Genomic DNA, 19,309 nt, shown 5'->3' with positions numbered 1-19,309 from the left:
AAAGAAGCCACACAACTAAATTTAACAAATTTAATGTTCTTAAATACATGTACAAGAATAGTTACATTATATTAAGCTATACATGAATATTTGACAAAGTCATTAAAGTAATGTTTCGAAACATGATTTTGTTCTGACTCCTAAATTCATAATTAATCTACACAAAATCCCACAAATATGTGTGACATTCACTCCATCCAACACATTAAAGCTTTCCAGATCTTAAGCAGGTGGGCCCCCTTGTTTTGCATCTTGATGCAACTAGTACATTCAGTTCATTACTAATACTCTAATCAATAAAATCCTTGTCTCTAAATACTGAAAACAAAAACCCTTGATAAAAATAAGATATATTTATTCATCATATGTTGAAGTCAGGATTTAGCAGTGGCATACACTTTAGAAAACTTTGTGGACTGTTCTTTGTTCTTTTGTTTAAGTTTCTTGGACCAATGGGATTTGTCATTTGTCTGAAATTTAAAAAAAAAAAGTGACAGAAAAGTGTATTCAACAAAGATTCAAGGTCTTCCATTGTACAATATGTTGATCAATGATTTCTTTGAAATATTTCATTTCATAAGCATGTCCTCCTTTCAAATCTAAAAGCATTTTTTAGACTTGTAATGAGAAAATTCATGGTGGATCTGAGAATATGAAAGAACAAAGTAATATTACTCTTACTACATGTATAAGTTTGATGTCTTTTTTAAATACCTGTTCACTTGTTGACCCCATTGCCAGGGGATAAGTAATACTGTATTCATTTACAATTGTTACCTGTGAAAACAAAAACAGAGAACACTTACAACAGTTATAAATCCAGGTTTCACTACTTCTGGTTCATTGTGTGGCTCAAAGGATCCAAATGGTTTGTATAAGGATGGACTTTTTGGTCTGGCGAGGTCATTCGACTTTGTTTTTTTCTCGCCATACTGACGATTGGACAAGTTCATCACCACCTGCTTCATAACAGACATCTCCTGAAAAGTCAATAAATAATTATTGTACCAACTCATTAGACAGACAGAAACTGGTTGGTTCATAAATGAGTCATTTTGCATTTTCTTATGCTAAGCTATTATTGCTTGGGAGCTTGGAAGTATTCAAAAATGTATAATACCATATTCACAAATTGTTCATACTACATCACCACCTCACATCAGTTCACTACTAAAAGATACAGGGTATTACTAGGCAAATCAGAAGATTGAAATACATATCATCCATTAAATCTTTCCTTGTTCATATTCTGAGCGTGTTCACATAAGTATTAATTGTACATAACATGCACTGTGTAGGTTTGATTATGACATCACACCATGACTATCTATTGCTTACTACAGAGGAAAACAAGCAATATCTATAAAACGGCTTCAGAACAAGGACATACACTAGATGAATTAAGACAATATAACTAGAGAATGCTATACTATGCTGAATTCTCTGCACAATATCACTGTTACTGCACAAATGTTTTCAGTTCATCGCATACAGTAAACAAAGATTCAAATTTTTCAAGTGTAATGATCGTTGATGCACAGACCGGTATCATTTTCTTCAAATAATGATCGAACAAGTTCATGAATGGGATTTGTGCTGCAATAACATCAATGTATACTGAATTCCACCTTACCATATGCAAAAAATTCTGAGGGCATACCCTTGCACTAGATCAAATTAGTGTTAATTCAATATTTGCAGCCCGTGTGATGTTATTGTATGACGCGATGTAGTGTACTTCAGATTTTAAAAAAATAAGAAAGTTGACCGCCACGGCACATGGTATGCCTGTAAGATGTTTATTCATTATAAACAGATAAAAAAGTTCATGACACAAAATCATGTCAACCTTAATTGGTGCAAAGATTGCACCAATATCTTTGCTTTTAGGTCTGAGGTAAAATCCAGATTATTCTTTGTAATGTGTCTATTGCACATTGTAATTGACTTGTCAATATATCCCTTGAATTGTTCAAATAACTACAGAAATATTCCAAGACATATTTTCATTTTATTACATATGTTTAGATTAAAAAAATTCACATGGTATGAATTACTTATTTTGGGTTTCACAAAGATTATACTCATTAATTAATCTTTATCTGGACAGATGTAATTTAGCTCTTATCAAAATTATCTTTGAATCTCCAGCTGAACTCTGAAACACCATGGCTTACTCCCAAGGGACTAATGGAATCTTAAAGGGACTGGTTCACGATTTTTGATAAAAATATTTTTTATTTTTGATGTTAAACATTAAAAATATAACTCATTTAATGTTGACAGCCAAACTTTTGACCTTCTGAATGCAAGAATAAAAGCAATATTTTAGTCTTAAATCTGTGTTATGTAAACAAAGACTCGGGGTCTTTTTATGTAAACAAACAAACAGGTGAAATATAAAGCATCTTAATTTTGCATAGTCACAAATTCTAACTTTTAGATGACACAATTTACCCCAATAAGGCTTTTAAAATGTGAAAGATATAATAAACTTAGATCGTTATCCATTTCTTTTGAAAATTTCGTAAACAATAGCATACCGCAATTTTTGTTTACAAAACAAATAATAAACTCTCTAAAATGAGCTTCTGTGATAATGTATAACCTTAATTTTCATGTGAAATCTTACAAACACATTAGACAGTAGATTTTGATCATTAAAAGTGAAAAACAAAATTTTGGGGGAAATCATGAATCAGTCCCTTTAATATTGGACAGACATGAAACACCATCAGCTTAGATAATCATTCCTATGAGACAATTCCTCTATCTATTCTGTAACATGCTTGTGAAGTCTTTGCAAATTTTGTAGTACAATACTGCATATATTTATGTCATTAATGTTAGAAACAAAATAAGTATTCATATTAATTGTTATGTAGCAATATTTTATGAAAAAAGTGTATTTCCTGATGTAATGATTATTGAACAGGGCTATGAAGGTATGCTACACCAGAGAAATTTGATATGGATGAACAGTGGAGGATATGTACAATGATATTTTGAAATTAAAAACTTTCAAATTTACTTTATTTAGTCAAAAAATGCAGTTTTAGTAGAAAGCAATCTGAAAAAAATTAAAAAACCCTGCTGGACTCGAACTTGCGATCTACAATTCAGTAGTCCATGTGCTAACCTACTGAGCTACTCAGCTAGGCGATGATTTTTTTAAATGAATAGGCAAATATTGCTGATATTTATATTTTCATCCATGTTTAGAGTACCTCCTTAAATGCAATACTCTCTAACATATGTAGGGATTACCTCCCTTAACACATTGGTTTTAAAAAAAAAAAAAATATTTGCCATTTGAAAAGTTTTAATGGCCTGATTTTAAGCTATAATTTACATTTCTATACAGATGCACAAATTGACAAAGTTGTTGATGCTAGTACTCATATCTACATGAGCCCTAAAAAGGGTTATGCCATATATGGTCAAATCATCTTAATTATAGGTACCAGTGACCTTGATTAAGGCCGCGACACACCTTCTTCTTAAGATGCATTAACTGACCAAATTTGATGATTCTAGACCAAATAATTGTCCCGTTACGAGTCGGAGAGGATTTTGTCATATTTGGACATATCGTGTTAATCAAAGGTCACAGGGACCTAACTTTAAAGTGCGACCCACCCTCTACCCATGATGTATCTGCTGGAAAAGTTTGATGATTCTAAGTTTCATAGTATTTAAGTTACAATCTGGACATGAAGTGGGACGGACAGACAGACAGACACGATCGCCATACCAAAATACATCATAATACATACATTATATATATATATATAAAACATCTTATTAGTATTAAAGTACAATACACCTATCAACTAGTAATTTTAATCATCCCCCTTTGTGGGGTCAGCCAAAGGTCAATTGGTGAATAGATAAATTTTCCATCTTTACTCTACCAAATGTAAGAGGTCACAAAAGTGAATTATAGTTAATTATTATTATTCATACAAGTTAATGGATTACCCCCACTCTGGGGCATTATTGCAGTTGACTGCATGAAAAAATAACAAATGTCAAAGTTAAAGATCAGAAAATTTCGAAGGTCAATGTAGGGAAGTAAGATTTTTTTCACCGCAAGATAGCTTACAAGGGATATAACTTGTGGTGAAGCGTTGATACGTGTATAATATATATAAATACCTTACTAGTAAGTCTAAACAATATTAAGTTCTTTGATTTTGAAATTCACAACTATATCATAGACTAACCTCTTTTTGGTTTAGCAAGCGTTCTAAATCTAGGGACATATCATTCTTTGTTCTGACTAGATCATTTCTCTCCTTTTCAAGTTGTCTAAGGAAAACAAAAATGTATAAATCAGAAAATATACATTTTAAAACCTCTCCAAAAGTTGGCATCACTTCTTAATCTGATGTTGGTTATATAATTTTAACTAAGCACTTCCTTTTATAAAAATTCTGAATTTCCAATAATGGATGAAAAGAAGCCATTTATGATAGAATTATTATTTTTTACAACATGTACATAACAACATCTTTAACAACAAAATAGACCTGCTTAAATTCTGTGTCTACTCACTGTACATCTGCCTCGAGATTAGAAATGTGTTCCTTCTGCTTATTCATTTCATCATCTCTTTGACGTATTCTTTCGATTAAGTAATTATATGGCTGCTGTGCTTGGTCCAGTATTGCATTACTGTTTTTAAGCTGAAAATAAATCAAACTTGCAAGTAAGTATATGAACTATACAGCTTTGAAAATTAGTATGTAAACCACAGTATTACAGTAAATATACCAGTCTTAACAATAGATGTACAACTCTGTCTTGTGCACCAGTGTAAAATTATAAATTTATTAAAGTTTAATTTCAGATAATGTCAACTTGGTTATCATTGGGCAAAGTGACCACCCAATCGGAACATTTTCTAGTTTTACATTTTAATCAAACAGAAAATTTAGGAATGTAAATATTGACATATAAAATAAAATAATAACTTTAGATCTAGTTAATATTGGGAATTATCTATCCAAGAAACATTTTAATGTTGGCTTTGCCTCGATCAATTTAATTTAAGAGAATAATTCCAAACTTTCTGATCGACTGACCAAACAAACTAGAAAAAATTAAATATCCTGTTCATCCTAATGTGCCGTAGAGGTGAATATAACATTTGATTTTTCTGACATCAGACCAAACTTAGATTGGAAATTTCCAATTTATACGATTGATTATTTTTTGATCGCCTAATGAATGAATGACTTTTGACTATATCTTGCACTCTTACTATGAATAAAGAGGATAGATCAGGTATCATTCAGTAAGCTTTAGTAGCCAGTTTCGATTTCAGTGCTTTAAATAATTCAAATCTATAATCAACGAAAAAATTGTGTTTCTAATCACTTTCAACTAGGTCTTGCACTTTAGTTTCTAACTGTAAACAAAGATGACAGACAATGCCCATTTTGTATTTTGTAGGTACAAAACAAAATACATGTAGAAACAGTACCAATAAGACTAGGACAGTCAGACTTTATACACAATAGAAGGGTTGCACTAAGGTATGGTGTAGTGTATTTGTCTGTCTGCTCATCCATCAGCACCCTGTGGACAGGATTAAAGGATGGATATACACATATTGCCTATGGTGAGAAGAAGATTCTCATGGTCAAAGTCATACTTTCATGGATAATCATGAAAGAAAACAGTACTAACTAGTGCTAGTTGTAACAGGGATGAAAAATAGTGCTAATTGTAACGGGAACGAAAAACTACTAACTCGTGCTAATTGTAATGGGAACAGTTACATATGTTTCCCAAACACCCCCCGCCCCCACATTTACAAAGTGGTGCCATTTTGTTTGATTATGTTCCCCTGAATTGCTCAATATACACTTTAATTAACAACAGTAAAGCTTTGACTTATTTCCTTGAGATGTAAGTTAAAGCATTATGCAATCAAAATCAATTAAACATGCATGCATTTAACTAACCATGTCAATCTGTTAAAAGTCTCAATAGATATCTACAGTATAATTATTGAAAAACAAGAAAGTTGGAGATAATTAAGACTTATCCAATCAAAATTAAGGGGATCTGCATTGATACAAGTGATTTTCACCATGCCAATAAACTAAGTGTCTTAACATTTGCTTAGGGGGGATCAAAAGATCGATGTCGGATAAAAATCTAAATTCAAATAGTTAGGGGGAGGGGGGATAAAATCTCCTGTAAATTTCTGTCATCTGACATCGATTACACTTTAGTGGAAAAAGAAAAAAAGATAAGCGACTGTTAAAAACCACATGATAATATTACATTTTAATGAGCATTTAATAGTTTTAATGTACACTTTCATTTGTGAATAAACAGTAGAAAAGGTATGCAGAGTGTTATTTATAATCGTATAATTTTACTTGTTAATCGATTAGGTTCAACATTTATCATATTTAGTTTTAAAGGGGGGAGGGTGGGGGGTCTTGATGAAAACTATGTCAATTTAGTTTTTTGTCAGACATTGAATTTTTGATCTCGCCCCCTATATTATGACTTCCATTCCATTTCATATTGAAAGAATTCAGTTACTGATGTTTAAGTATTATCCAATCAAAATCAGTGCTCGAGCTGGGCTTCGCCATTTTCGCCAATGGTGAATTTTTTTCAAAATTGGCGAAAAAAAATTCAAAGTGGCGAAAATCCCTTTTTGCAATAAATTGTATTTTAAAATCTATCTTGTGATTTCCTCTGTCAGTGACACATTATCGCCAGTTTGTTTATGCAGTCAAAATTTGTTTATTCAGTCAACGCGTGCGACCGGAAATCTCGCGTCGCTCCAGTGCACACAGAGCTGGTCACAAGGCCAGATAATAGCCTCAGGTAATGTATGGCTGCAAAAAAGTCGGTGATTATGTAATAAAGTACATTGGACAGCAATGTACCCTGCTGTGGTCAATTGTTTAACATTTAAAGTCTTATTCATTATTGTGTTATCGTTTCCACATTAATGTCAAGAACCGACCAGTAATTAAATTGGCCGTATTATTGTGTATAATGTATATACATCAATTGTTTGTTTTTGCGGCCAAGCTCGTTGATTACAAGATTTTGATTTTGATGTGTTTGATTTTAGTTCGAATATTTCATAAACAATGCGGTCGGTCACCATTGATATGGACATAGCAATTTTAATAAATAATTTTCTTTGAAGTTCAGTGCGCAACAGTATAAAAATGCTATCTCATAAGACTATGCACCCCATTCTATTTTGACACTAAACTTGTAGCTTCTGACCCTAGTCAGTCTAAATTTCAAAAGATATCTATGATTGGCTTTACAGTCAACCCCACCTGCTCAAACATCCGATTCTGTCCAAATTGCAAAATCTTCCATACCAAAACGGAAATTTAATAGGGAATGGTTGAGATACGACTCTAAATTGGGCTTGATGTTTTGTGACATCTGCATTTCGGGCAATGTACACAATGTTTTCACTGAGGGGTGTAGCATCATGAAGTTTATATATGATTTATTATCTGAGTTTTGATTTCCATAATAGAATTTATCAAATAAATCAACTTATTATTTCAGAAAGAAGTGTTTAGGTATGATAGCTGGATATGATTAAGTAATGTAACTGATTCAAAATGCTAAAATCAGTGTAATGAATAAAATAATATGATCTAAATAATTGTAAAGCATGAGATTATTTGCGCTGCGCTGCACCCCGAAAAAGTGGCGAAAGGGAATTTTGGTCCAGTGGGAGCACTGATCAAAATTCAGTACATGTGTTTGCATGTGCTAGTAAGTGACCATACAAAAGTTCTAAAATATATCTGCAACTTAGATTTCAACACATTTCATTGAAAACTGAAAATGTTAAAGACAAATACTTGAGCTTATCTTGCAAGTAAATTCTTGAACACGTCAATTTCATTCAGCAATTTTTATTAACATCACTCATTAGGCATTCCTATCATAAGCCTATAATATAAATTTCATATTCATGTAAATTACCCCCAAGTGTAATATTTCTTACTTGATTATATTGACATCACATAATTAAATGCTATGCATAAGGTTTGCAAAGGAAATGTGCAGAATTAACATATGGCCATATCAAAGTTTACAGAATTCATATCATAGATTTATCTTTTCAGTACACATGAACAGTAAACTTTTGCTTGTCAAAATCTATGCTCTATGTTTTCTGGAAAAAAACATTTATAAAACTGGCATTTTAAAGAAATTTGAATGAAATGGAGAAATTGTTTCACTTTTTGTTATGTACTCCAAATAACTGTATATATCAGAGACAAAGAGTGAAAATGTATTGGACATGATCTCATTTATCAAATAAAGGAAGATATAGCCTTTCTTCAAGATTTACAGGGGTTTCAAAAGGCTGTTATCACTAGTTCTTTAAATGATTGAACTTGGTTTGGGGCACTGTACCACAAATGTATCACTTGCACTGGTAAAAATACTGTGTTATTTCTTAAACATACTTCATCTGCTAGCTGCTTGAGTTTGGATTTTTCTCTGTCTAAATCTTGACGAAGTTGAGTGTTTATTTTTTCTAGGGCCAAAACTCGTCTAGCTAAATGAACACTGTAAAAGACACAATCTCAGTATTTAAAAGACACAATCTCAGTATCTAAAAGACACAATCAGAGTATTTAAAAGATCAAATAAACATTAAAATTGATACTTCTGTAATTCATATTCTCTGATAGATATGGAGACTATCACTAGAAATTTACCTTTGCTGTAATCTTCTTTTTGAGGTGGTAGGAACATTAGCACCATAACCATAAGAAAAAAGTACTTTTTCCGCTTCTTGATCGTCATCAACTACAATGAATAATGACTGGAAATGAAGACATTTTATATTCATGGTACAATCTCTGATATAAGAGATCACTTCAAGTATACTGTACATTCACTTTTTAGTAGGATCAAGTTTTCATGGTTTGATATATAAAAAAATCAGTATATGCACCCAGGGGTGCATGAGCCGAGTTGCATGGGATACATTGTAAAGCCAGGAATGACGTGGTATATTTATAATTGTGAAGAACTAATTTCAGTTTTAAACTTTTCGAGTTACTGTCCAGAAACCATATTTGTCTGAAGTTTTCAATCTATATTCGGTCACTGTGACCTTGACCTTTGTTCTCCAAAATCAATAGGGGCCTTGCTTTGCTGGTATCCAACAATATATCCAAGTTTCGTTTGATTCAAATTAAAAATGTTCGAGTTATCCTCCGGAAACCAAAATCCTTTTGGAATTTTAAATCTATTTTCGGTCACTGTGACCTTGACCTTTGACCCATTTTCTCCAAAATCAATAGGGGGTCTTCCTTACCTGGTACATAACAATATCTTTAAGTATCATTTGATTCGGATTTAAACTTTCTGAGTTATCATCCGGAAACCAAATATTTCTGAAATTTTCATTTTATATTCGGTCACTGTGACCGTGACCTTTGTTCTCCAAAATCAATAGGGGTCTTCCCTACCTGTTACCCAACAATATATCAAAGTTTCATTTGATTTGGATTTGAACTTTCAGAGTTATCATCCGGAAACCAAATTTTCCTGAAATTTTCATTCTATTTTCGGTCACTGTGACCTTGACCTTTGATAATTTTTCTCCAAAATCAATAGGGGTCTTCCTTACCTGGTACCCAACAATATATCAAAGTTTCATTTGATTAAATTGTAAACTTTTCGAGTTATCATCCGGAAACCAATTGTTGACGCCCAACCGCCCGCCCGCATCACCAAACCAATAGCCGAGTTCAACTTCGTTGCAACTCGGCTAAAAATAACCATGTTTTATAAGACATAAATTTAAGTTAAACAGTTGATATCTTTTTTAATTGTAATTCATTTGTTTTCATTCTTTGAGGATGTGGGCATGACCATAAAATCAACAAAAATTACTCCACTATTCTAAAGATAGTAATATCTTAAGTCCTTGTAAATAATTTGTATAAAGTTATTTCAAGCTGATCATCTAAAGCTGCATGGTCTGATGTTCATCTACTACTTTTTGTACAGGATTACTTTTAAGCAGATGAATTAGTTTTAAAGTTACATGTATAACTTTCCCTTAATTACATGCTTGAAAACATTTGTATGTAAAAGAAAACTGAGAAGATTATTTAAAAAGTAAATATTGTAACTCATAAATACATTTGCTGCTCATTATGTCTGTTAGACATCTATAAATAGCCCCATGTGCAAGAGGGGAATCCCAAAATGATGTAATCCCGTGGGGATCCAAGTTGGAATAGGTCCTCAGTACCCCTTGCTTGTCATAAGAGGCGACTAAATGGGGCAGTTCTTCCGATGAGACTGCAAAGACCGAGGTCCCGTGTCACAACAGGTGTGGCACGATAAAGATTCCTCCCTGCTAAAAGGCAAAAGCATAGGCCTAAATTTTGCAGCCCTTCATCGGCAATGGTCACGTTTCCGTGTGAGTGAAAGATTCTCGAGAGGGACGTTAAACAATATACAATCAATCCAACATGATGTATATATAACTCGGACACAACTGTCTATATTTAGGTTTGAAAGAGCATAAAATAATGAATTACTATTAAAGAGGCATATGATATTTTTATTTCTCTTAAACTTATGGCACAGTACTGTAGTAACAAATTATACAGCTTTACATAGACCACCAATGATTTTACCTCTGGAAGTGTGAACTAGACACATGACTGTCACTTGATTTATCTTCTGAATATGTATTAGAAATGGTCAAGTGACAGTTATTTGTAAACACCAATTCAAAACCAAATAATTCTGATTAAAACAAATGAAATAATGTATGACATGTCGTACAGCTTCATAAATATGTACATACAATGATTTAATAGTTTTTACAAGGTGGACAAAATTTGTTGAAATTCAGACCATACAACTTTATATGCTGGAAAAGATGATAACATCTTAAATTGGTCTAAAAACTGGAAAAGACTAGTCACTTGTGCAGCAACTTTCAACAGCAAGACAAAAAGGAGCAACAGCAAGACAAAAATGCTTGCTCGAGTCCACATCCTGCTAATCATGACCATGGAATGAAAAGATCCTAAAAATACACATAATCACTCAAACTGCCAATATTTATCTGACCTTGTGCTGCCTGTAGAACAACCTCATCCAATTCTTTTTCCACACGTTCATACATCTGGATCTTGGCATTTTTCTCTGACAAGTGAGCCTCCAGTTCTGCAACTTTCTTATCCATCCCAGCCTGGAGGGTGTAGTATTCTTTTGTTAGAACCTGAAAAATGCAACATAGCCATTAAAGGAATTACAGTACTCTCTCTTCCTCCATCATACAAACTACATACAAGTACATGTGTCTGTTTCTTTCTCCATCATACAAACTACATACAAGTACATCTGTTTATTTCTACTTTAAAGCATTTACAATCATCAATGTTTAATGAGTGCAGTACTCTTATCTACAGAAATAAGAAACTTGGATGTGAACTGATAATCCATGCTATTTTTCTAAGTCCAAGGGCAATAACTTGGTGAAAAATCAACGGAACAAGATGAATTCAAACTTGATCTGTAACTTGTTGTGGCAAAGCAATGTACCAAATACATGTATCACATGAATATCTGCAAGCACAACAAAAAAAGTTTGGAAAACTGATAATTCATGCTATTTTTCTAAGTCCAAGGGCCACAACTTTGTGGGAGGAAAAAAATGCACAGAGACGAAATGTGAACTTGATCTGTAACTTGTCATGGCAAAGTAATCAAACAAATATCTGAACAAACAGAGCAAAAATTGTGGAAAACTGATTTGCAGGACTGACAGACAGACAGAGACAGACTGATGAGTGCAAACTTAAAGTCCCCTTCGACTTCATCGGTAGGGGACTAATTACCTTCTTGTCCTCTATGGTGCAATAGTTGTGAATACACCTACCTCAGCCTTCTTTTCCAGCTTCTCAATGTCCAGTTTGGCCTGGCTTGAGTTTCGTAGTGTGTCTTCATGTACCATCTGTAATCTCTCCATCTCAAAACTCTTCAGCTTCAGCTCATTCTGTAACCCAGCTGTCCTGCTGTCTCCGTGCATCTGCACCTGACGAAACCTAATGAAACATATTCACCTAACAGTCATTTATACCAGCAATATTCTTATTCTTTTTTATCAACATACAGAGAAAACTGCCTCATCCAACACCTGTGTAATCCATGTCACTGGGCATTCCGACCTTTATTTTCATTCTTAGTTTCATGTTTTCATTGTGTTTTATACTGTTTATTCCCACACACTGTGTTTTCTGACAAAACTTTGTCTCCCAGTGCATGTCAGATTAGACAGGTTTTAATATATTGTAAGTGTCCTTGTAGCAGTATATTTTGGCACTGTGCAGATGCACTAATTCAAAATCAAGTATCAAAATACGAAATTTTTATTAGCTAGATCTTAGATGTATTACAAGTTAAATACATGTGACAGTTTAGAGTCATTAACATTGTAAAACCGATCCCAATCTTTACTCATTATACTGAAGAAAATGTTAATACAAACATAAATTATGGCAATACGTTGTACACTCCAAGCCAATGATACAACTGTACCACATTTAATAAAACAAGCATTTTGAGAATATTGCATAGCAATACATAGTCCAACTATGTATCGCCATCCAATACTCTCAGTCAGCTCCATCGCCAAACCATCGGCATCAGGTGTGAATGTCATGGGTCCTCAGAGATTACCTTAAAAACAGATGTCCCATGTCACAGTAAGTGTGGCACGCTAAAGAACCCTCACTGCTCAATGGCCATAAGCACCGAGCATAGCCCTAAATTTAAAGCCCTTCACCGGTATTGGTGACGTCTCCATATGAGTGGAAAATTCTCGAGAGGGACATTAAGCAAGGTACAATCAATCTCAGTAAGAACCCTACCGGTCGCAAAAATTACCGAACCGCAACAATATTCGATGTTCACTATGTAGGTTATGGTAAAGGAGAAAATTGGGAAACCAGGATAGGAATGGTTGGAAATCAACTACTATTCAGGTACAAAGAATAGACCAGGAAAAAAGACAAATTTATAATTAGGTTTAGGTCTTTAACCAAGTCAATGAACTGTGAAAAGATGGTGTGAAATGAATAATTTAGCTACATTGTTGTATTACTATGTTAGAAGTTTTAATGAGTGTAGTACTCTTATCTATAGAAACAAGAAACTTGGATGTAAACTTTAAGCTGGTGTGGATGTGACTACACTAGTTCTTATCAACTTTGTAGAGGCAAACTAAAAATGTACCAATTATTTATTATTATGACTTTTCTGGCCCAGTGATTCTTCAGAGGAAGATTTTAAATGATTTTCCCTATATATTTGTATGTAAAACTTTGATCCCCCTATTGTGTCCCCACCCTATCCCTGGGAGCCATGATTTCAACAAATTTGAATCTGCATTATGTCAGGAAGCTATAAAGTAAATTTGCACTTTCCTGGCCGAGTGGTTCTTGAGAAGAAGATTCTCAAAGATTTTACCTATATATTTGTGTGTAAAACTGTGATCCCCTATTGTGGCCCCATCCTACCCCTGGGGGTCATGATTTTAACAAAAACTTAAATCTGCACTATGTCAGACAGCTTTCATGTAAATTTCAGCTCTTCTGGCCCAGTGGTTCTTGAGAAGATTTTTAAATGACCCCACCATATTTTTGCATTTTTGTGATTATCTCCCCTTTGAAGGGGACAAGGCTCTTCATTTAAAGAAACTTGAAAGCCCTTCACCTAAGAATGTTTTTTGCTAAGTTTGGTTGAAATTGACCCAGTGGTTCTGGAGAAGAAGTCGAAAATGTGAAAAAATTACAGACAGATGCACAGACAATGGACAACAGGCAATCAGAAAAACTCACTTGAGCTCTCAGCTCAGGTGAGCTAAAAAGTCTGAAAAACTTACAATTCACACAATTTTTTTGGAAGTCCAAGGACGTGACTTGCGAAAAATACAAAATTCAAACTTGATTTGTAACATGTTATATCAGAGCAATGTACTAGATAATAAGTTACAGATCAAGTTTGAATTTGGTTTCAGTCCATTGATTTTTCACTAAGTTATTAGATTTAGAAAAATCACATAAATTATAAATTTTCCACACTTTTTTCCTCTGTTTTTGCAAATATTCATTTGATATTTGGTATATTGCTTTGCCATAATAATTTACAGATCAAATTCAAATTCTGTCTCAGTCCATTGATTTTTCACTAAGTTATGGCCCTTGGACTTAGAAAAATTGCGTGAATTATCAGATTCCGGCCTTTTTTTTCTATTGTGCTTGCAGTTGCCTCCATCTCGAAATGTTGTTTTGAAATATATAAGCCGAGGCCGACACCCTTTGATTCCTTATTGTGGTCCTACCCTACCCCCGGGGCCCACAATTTGAATAAACTTGAATCTGTACTACCTGGGCATGCTTACATATTATATGACTAATCACAGCCGAGATGAATTTTAAAGATTTTTCCTATACCGGTAATCATATCCACATGTAAAACATTGACTGGCCATTATTGTAGCCTGACCCTACCCCTGGGGCCTATGATTTGAACAAACTTGAATCTACTTTATATCAGGAAACTTTCATGTAAATTTGATTTGGCCCAACCCTAGAGTCAGAACCTCTACCCTTGGGATCATGAAATTTACAATTTTGGTAGAGGCATTCCTGTTCTACATCACTATCTCTTTAGTTTTTCTTACACATATGCAGTTCTAGAGCATAAGATTTTTTATAACTGGTCATTTCTTGACAGTTTTTAAACAGATGGACAGACTGAAAAGCATCTATCTCATGGTTGCAATAAATTTTGCAAACACTGTAAACTCTAATTCAGTTTTCTTCACCTCAAATGGCATGCATTTAAACCAAATCATATTTCTTTACACCAATACCTATGTTAAATGTGACCTGAGTAATTATTTGTACATACTCTATGAGTAGCTGTTCTAAATGTGACCTGAGTAATTATTTCTACATACTCTGTGAGTAGAACAGTACATACTCTGTGAGTAGAGTAATTATTTGTACATACTCTGTGAGTAGCTGTTCTAAATGTGACCTGATTAATTATTTGTACATACTCTGTGAGTAATTATTTGTACATACTCGTGAGTAATTATTTGTACATACTCTGTGAGTAGCTGTTCTAAATGTGACCTGATTAATTATTTGTACATACTCTGTGAGTAGTTGTTCTAAATGTGACCCGAGTAATTATTTGTACATACTCTGTGAGTAATTATTTGTACATACTCTGTGAGTAATTATTTGTACATACTCTGTGAGTAATTATTTGTACATACTCTGTGAGCTATTATTTGTACATACTCTGATTATTTGTACATACTCTGTGAGTAATTATTTGTACATACTCTGTGAGTAATTATTTGTACATACTCTGTGAGTAATTATTTGTACATACTCTGATTAATTATTTGTACATACTCTGTGAGTAATTATTTGTACATACTCTGTGAGCAGCTGTTCGTATTTTGTGGACGTCTCCCTCTCTGTAGCTACTGCTCTGTCTTTTTCAGAAATAGCCATGTCTCTTGCCTCTCGTAAATTTCTACAAATCAATTTCATAACACCAAGTTCTTGGAGAATTTGTAGGGAATGTTCAGAACTTTAGTAGATTTTGAATGTAAATAAACTTCTACTATTTGCTTCCTTAATGAAAGTCAAAGCAACACCCATTTATAACAAAAAAGAATTCAAGTAAAAAAATGTTTTACAATGTATTATTCATTAATGTATGTATTGATTGAAGAGCATACTAAAATTAATCATATGACTGTAAATATTTAAAATTTTTTACCTGTTTTCTCTTTCATACATCTCTTTTGTGCTGGTACGAAGTCTGTCAATCTCTCCATTAGTTTTCAGTCTTATTTGTTCAAGTTCCTCTCTTAGTTTATCTTCATACTCTGTTTTATATTGGTCCCTAAAATTATAAGTAGCTAAAAAATTACCTTTAGTATAGGGTTGCATTTACATCTTGCACAAAATTATAACTAGGGTTTGATTTTTATGAATTGTCCTCTATGTTGACACCCTCATTTTTTCTTACCTTGAAGAGACATACTTCTCATACATCTCTTCCCTTGCTCTTTTGGCATCCTCCAGCTCATGACCAGATTGTTGCACCTTCTCCTCTGCGTAACTACACCTATTAGCCAGGTCAGACACCTGCTTTGTCAGGTACTCTTTGTCTTGTTTCAACAAGGATAGGGACTGTTTAGCTGCAGAGAGCTGGGGGAAAAGTAACAACTTCAGACAACATATATCATATCATTTTCTCACAAAATATTTTTTTTCCAAATTACATGTAATGCTTGTAAACACCATTTTCAATCATAATAACTTGCAGTACAGTGTATCATGTTGTTTTAGAATAGTTTAGTAAATATTGTGGACACACTTGTAATCATTTAAAAGAAACAAAATGGCAACTAATACAAACAGAAAACTGACTTGACAAGAATAGATTCCGTCAAGAACTTCATTCATGTATTACATGTCCTAATGTTAATGGCAGAGAATTCATTAATGGTTGTAAAGACAGAGAGGAGTGATTATGTTGTTTTCCCAGATCTGCATTTCCATGTTCAACTGCAGAATCAACTACATTTGTATAAAATATAAAAGCTCTAAGCATTTAATTTAGAAAGATGGTCTACTGTTACCTTGACCTTATGATCAAAATTTATAGGTTTCTTCCTTTATTGGTCAACTAATTTTGTATAAAATATGAAAGCTTTAATTGAAAATTATTCTAGATATTGTGTCACAAAAAAAGGGACGATGAACAAACGGATGGATGGACAATGCAATTCCTAAAGAGCTTCCACATTTTCTATATGGGGCTCTAATTTTATTTCTTTTATGGTCGACTCCTTCTGTATAAAATTGAGATTGTTAATATGAAAACTGTTTGAATTACCCTGTCACAACAGATATACAATACATACAAAGTTACATGAACCCAAAATTTATAGGTGTGTTTCTCTCATTTTAAAGTATTTCTGTACAAAATTTGAAAATGTTATAGTGAAAACTTGCTATTGTCACAACAAAAGTGTTAACGGACAGACGGATGGAAGAACAGTGATTTTTATAGGGTTCTCAAATTTCCAATATGGGGCCCTGACTTTGTTAAAACTATAGAGCTATAGCTTGCCATGATTGGATACCTCATGGTATTGAAAATATTATGTACACCAACCCTAGACTATAAAATTGAAACAAAACAGATTGTATAACTATTTGAAAAGAGCACAATTTTACAAATTAAAGTTCTGCATTCTCAAGTGTTGATCTACCATTTGATTTTCAGTTAATTTTGTGGGCACCATACATTTTCATTACCTCACTGTGTAGATCATCTCTTTCTTTTGTTAAAGTCTGATGTGATCCTTCCAGTACTGTGAATTGTCTCTGAATATCCAAACGATCATGCTCCAATCCATCTTTTTCACTATTTAAAACAGACAAGCACATAAGTGAATAATTAAATATTCAGTTGCTGAGTTGTTTTACATATTTCCTATTCTTAAAATATCAATATTCAAATTTTTTATACATACCATTTGACTCTGTCATAGTTTTCAACCTTGAAGTTATCATGTTTGACTTGAGATTTTGTGTCTGTGAAATCTATTATCATTTTTTGGTATTTTATGCGTAATTCACCATGTTCTTGTCGCTCAGCATCTAATTTCTAAGAACAGTAAAAAATATAAGCTATTTACAAACTCATTGCAATCTGGCAGGAAGAAAACATTTGAACACACAAACTTCAATACTTTTGCAGCAAGATTAACATTTTTTTTACTGATGATTGGTAAAAAAAAGAAATGGCATGTCATACCTCCTGCAACTCTAATACTTCTTTTGAAAATGATTTATTTTGATCTTCTAATGTTTTATTTCTCAGTCGCATCTGGTCAATCTCAGTTTCCAGTGGATGGATTGCCTCAAACAATTTCATCTAAAAACGATAACATGCAGACCTATACACAGACAAGAATTTCCCAATCAATATTTTACCACGTGTATATATAAACAAAGAAATTGAATTCTGCACAAAGGCTACAAGCCTTAAAAGATTATTGATATCAAATGGTGAATCATTCATCAATGTTAAAAAAATAGTGTGTTCTAAAATAAATTTGTATTAACCACCAATTTGATTTGAATATCAGTGACCAGTCAAGATAAAATAGAATAATTCTGAAGGACAATATTCAGTAGTCAGTACACGTGTGCATATATATGCTATTGCAATTCTTACTGCAACATAATCTCGTAATGATAAATCCTCTTCACTATTCCCTCTCAGTTCATAATATTTATCTTCTGTCAGATGTAGATCTCTCAATGTTCTTCGGACATTTCCTGCTTTTTCTTCCAGTCGTTCATTAGTTGTTTCTAAATGCTTCTGTCTTTGACGAACTTCTTCCAGCTCATCTCTGATAACATCCTGTCGTCTTTTTGACTCCTGCTCTTGAATGGCTAGCTGAGATTCAAGACGAGCAGCAAGAATTTGCTTCTGATGCAATGCATCATTGAGTTTCTCCTCCAGTTCTTCTACTTTATTAAGGGATTCTGCTTTCATGTTTTCTAATGTCAAATTCTTCTGTGACAATTCAATTCTTAACAATTGCATGTCATGCATTAGTTGTTTTCGTTCTATTAATTGTTTTGTTACTTTTGATTTCCGATTCCTGCGATCTTCTACATGTCCATTTTCTCTGTCTGGAGATAGGGTCATGTCTGTGGGAACTGACGTTTCCAGACTAAATTCGTCAGATTCCATTTCATCAAACGTTTTAGATAAATCAATTGCCGCCATTTTTCTACCATAACATTCTACCGTTATTGCTATGGGCTAAAAGGGGGAGGGGTATAAACCTTGTCTTTCACAAACTAAGTTGTCATTTTATTTAAGTTTGTTATTATCCGGGTGGTTTTGCATCTGTGTAAAACATGTGCTTTAATGATTCAAAGGAAAACTTAACGTCCAAAACAAGCGTTTACGAGATTTCGATGAAAACAAGTCTATTCTTGATTTCATTTCCCGGTTTAGCTGAAGACCTCATGCAAGGGAGTAAACTGTGCAATAAAAAATGGGTGGTTGCGTCAATATTGCACAGTCATACTTACATATGTACTCAAACTCTGTCATATCATATTCTCAATGATAAATATAGTAGTTTTTTGGCAGATAGCATTTTACCCCACATGTATAAGGGATTTTCTGGGGTTAAGGT

The 19,309-nt window shown here is 33.3% G+C and overlaps 1 protein-coding gene across 1 annotated transcript; it reads right to left on the bottom strand.

Annotated features, from left to right (window-relative positions):
• Nucleotides 1–16: 16 nt before the first annotated feature.
• On the bottom strand, nt 17–19,071 carry LOC125678975 (progesterone-induced-blocking factor 1-like). The gene is made up of 15 exons (XM_048917801.2): nt 18,331–19,071; nt 17,908–18,027; nt 17,624–17,757; nt 17,406–17,514; nt 16,108–16,289; nt 15,856–15,981; nt 15,508–15,606; nt 11,933–12,098; nt 11,122–11,272; nt 8,739–8,829; nt 8,484–8,586; nt 4,558–4,688; nt 4,227–4,311; nt 807–980; nt 17–470 (listed from the first exon to the last, which is right to left on the bottom strand). Exons 1-15 carry the CDS (start codon nt 18,889–18,891, stop codon nt 375–377), a joined length of 2,328 nt encoding a protein of 775 aa, XP_048773758.1. The 5' UTR covers nt 18,892–19,071; the 3' UTR covers nt 17–374.
• Nucleotides 19,072–19,309: the final 238 nt, after the last annotated feature.

Source organism: Ostrea edulis, chromosome 2 (assembly GCF_947568905.1).
Source record: "Ostrea edulis chromosome 2, xbOstEdul1.1, whole genome shotgun sequence".
Classification (NCBI taxonomy): Eukaryota; Metazoa; Mollusca; class Bivalvia; order Ostreida; family Ostreidae; genus Ostrea; species Ostrea edulis.
This window is presented reverse-complemented; position numbering and strand designations above follow the sequence as displayed.

Coding starts and splice junctions, on each gene's coding strand:
- LOC125678975 (XM_048917801.2), bottom strand. CDS start 18,891: ATGGCGGCAATTGATTTATCTAAAACGTTTGATGAAATGGAATCTGAC. Junction 17,758..17,907: donor AAGTATTAGAGTTGCAGGAG/GTATGACATGCC, acceptor TACTGTTCTTAG/AAATTAGATGCTGAGCGACA. Junction 8,830..11,121: donor TGTTCTACAGGCAGCACAAG/GTCAGATAAATA, acceptor TATTCATTGTAG/TTGATGACGATCAAGAAGCG.